Source organism: Trichinella spiralis (assembly GCF_000181795.1).
Source record: "Trichinella spiralis strain ISS 195 chromosome Unknown Scfld1, whole genome shotgun sequence".
Lineage (NCBI taxonomy): Eukaryota > Metazoa > Nematoda > Enoplea > Trichinellida > Trichinellidae > Trichinella > Trichinella spiralis.
This window is the reverse complement of record NW_003526940.1, coordinates 3,281,320-3,282,403: the sequence shown is the minus strand read 5'-3', so window position 1 is coordinate 3,282,403 and position 1,084 is coordinate 3,281,320. Positions and strand designations below refer to the sequence as shown.

The following is a 1,084-nucleotide window of genomic DNA, read 5'->3' as shown; positions in this document are numbered from 1 at the left end:
CCCACCATGGGAAACTCTGAACTGAAAGGAAAGACTTTGAGCAGATCTATCTGCAGGCTTAGAGAGCTTGACCGTATCGAGCCAATCCATCGAATACGACTCGGCACCTTTTCTCTGTGCCCTCACCTTGGGTAAACGGCGAGGTAAGGCAAGTACCAGGGTGCGACCTTCCGGACCCGTTTCCAGAGTCCTTAACGCCCAGCCATTTCCACATATTGAGGCATCGTCGATGCGTACTACCGCTCATCATTTTCGCATCGCGTCAGCCTCTGTTCTACAGCAAGCAAGCAGCGTCTTGTCTGCGGGAAATTGTTCGGTAGCAAGGGCAGACCTGGAAGCCACGGGAGTTGCAGCTGATATCGTTCGCCGTCGAACTATAGCCCTTGCTCGAACCTTGCCAGTGCCTCGACATCCGATGGGGCGGTTAAGTCGTCGGGAGCGATTCCAGGTGCCTTTAATTCCTATAATCACTGCAAGATTTGTCTGTCGGTTCTTCCACGCCGTCAGGAAGGTGATCATGGCAGTGGTTGGCCTCGTGCTGCTCTGTTCACACAGAATCCAGCCCAACTTAGATTGGATGGCGACCGACCCGCTTTGCCCGGTGGCTGTACATCGTGGACTTTACCTGCTTAAAAACCGGGAAATGGCCAGATGTACATGGCTCGGCGGACACGGCGGAAGCTTCTTCATCATAAATAGCTGGAATGGGTTTCGTTTCTTCCGCGCTCCGCTTTTTCAAAACTGCCTTTTTTCCATTTTGTAGGCCAAGTGCTCATCCACCGGGCAGCTTTCCATGTGATCATTCTGCTTGATCACCGATGTTACATCAAGATTTGTCCATATGGCACCACCGCAGCCTTTTTTGTCCTATACCAAAATAAACTAACCCTTAATAACTAAGGAAACACACTGTACATTTAGCACATACTTTAGAGCACCTCCAATATTTCTTTCTGCCGGCACGTTTTACTTTGTATGCCCTGCCTTCATGAACAAGGGACATACCACCGCAACGATTTTGCACAAGACGTAGCTCAGGGACATCAGCCATAGCAAGGAACAGAACAGTACAGAAAACGATTCA

At 50.1% G+C, this 1,084-nt stretch overlaps 1 protein-coding gene across 1 annotated transcript; it reads left to right on the top strand.

Annotated features, from left to right (window-relative positions):
- Nucleotides 1–56: 56 nt before the first annotated feature.
- On the top strand, nucleotides 57–633 carry Tsp_09138 (KRR1 small subunit processome component-like protein; the record flags this gene model as incomplete). The annotated part of the gene is made up of 2 exons (XM_003382251.1): nucleotides 57–448; nucleotides 478–633. Coding segments are annotated over 2 exons (548 nt in total), but the record flags the coding sequence as incomplete, so codon positions are not given.
- Nucleotides 634–1,084: the final 451 nt, after the last annotated feature.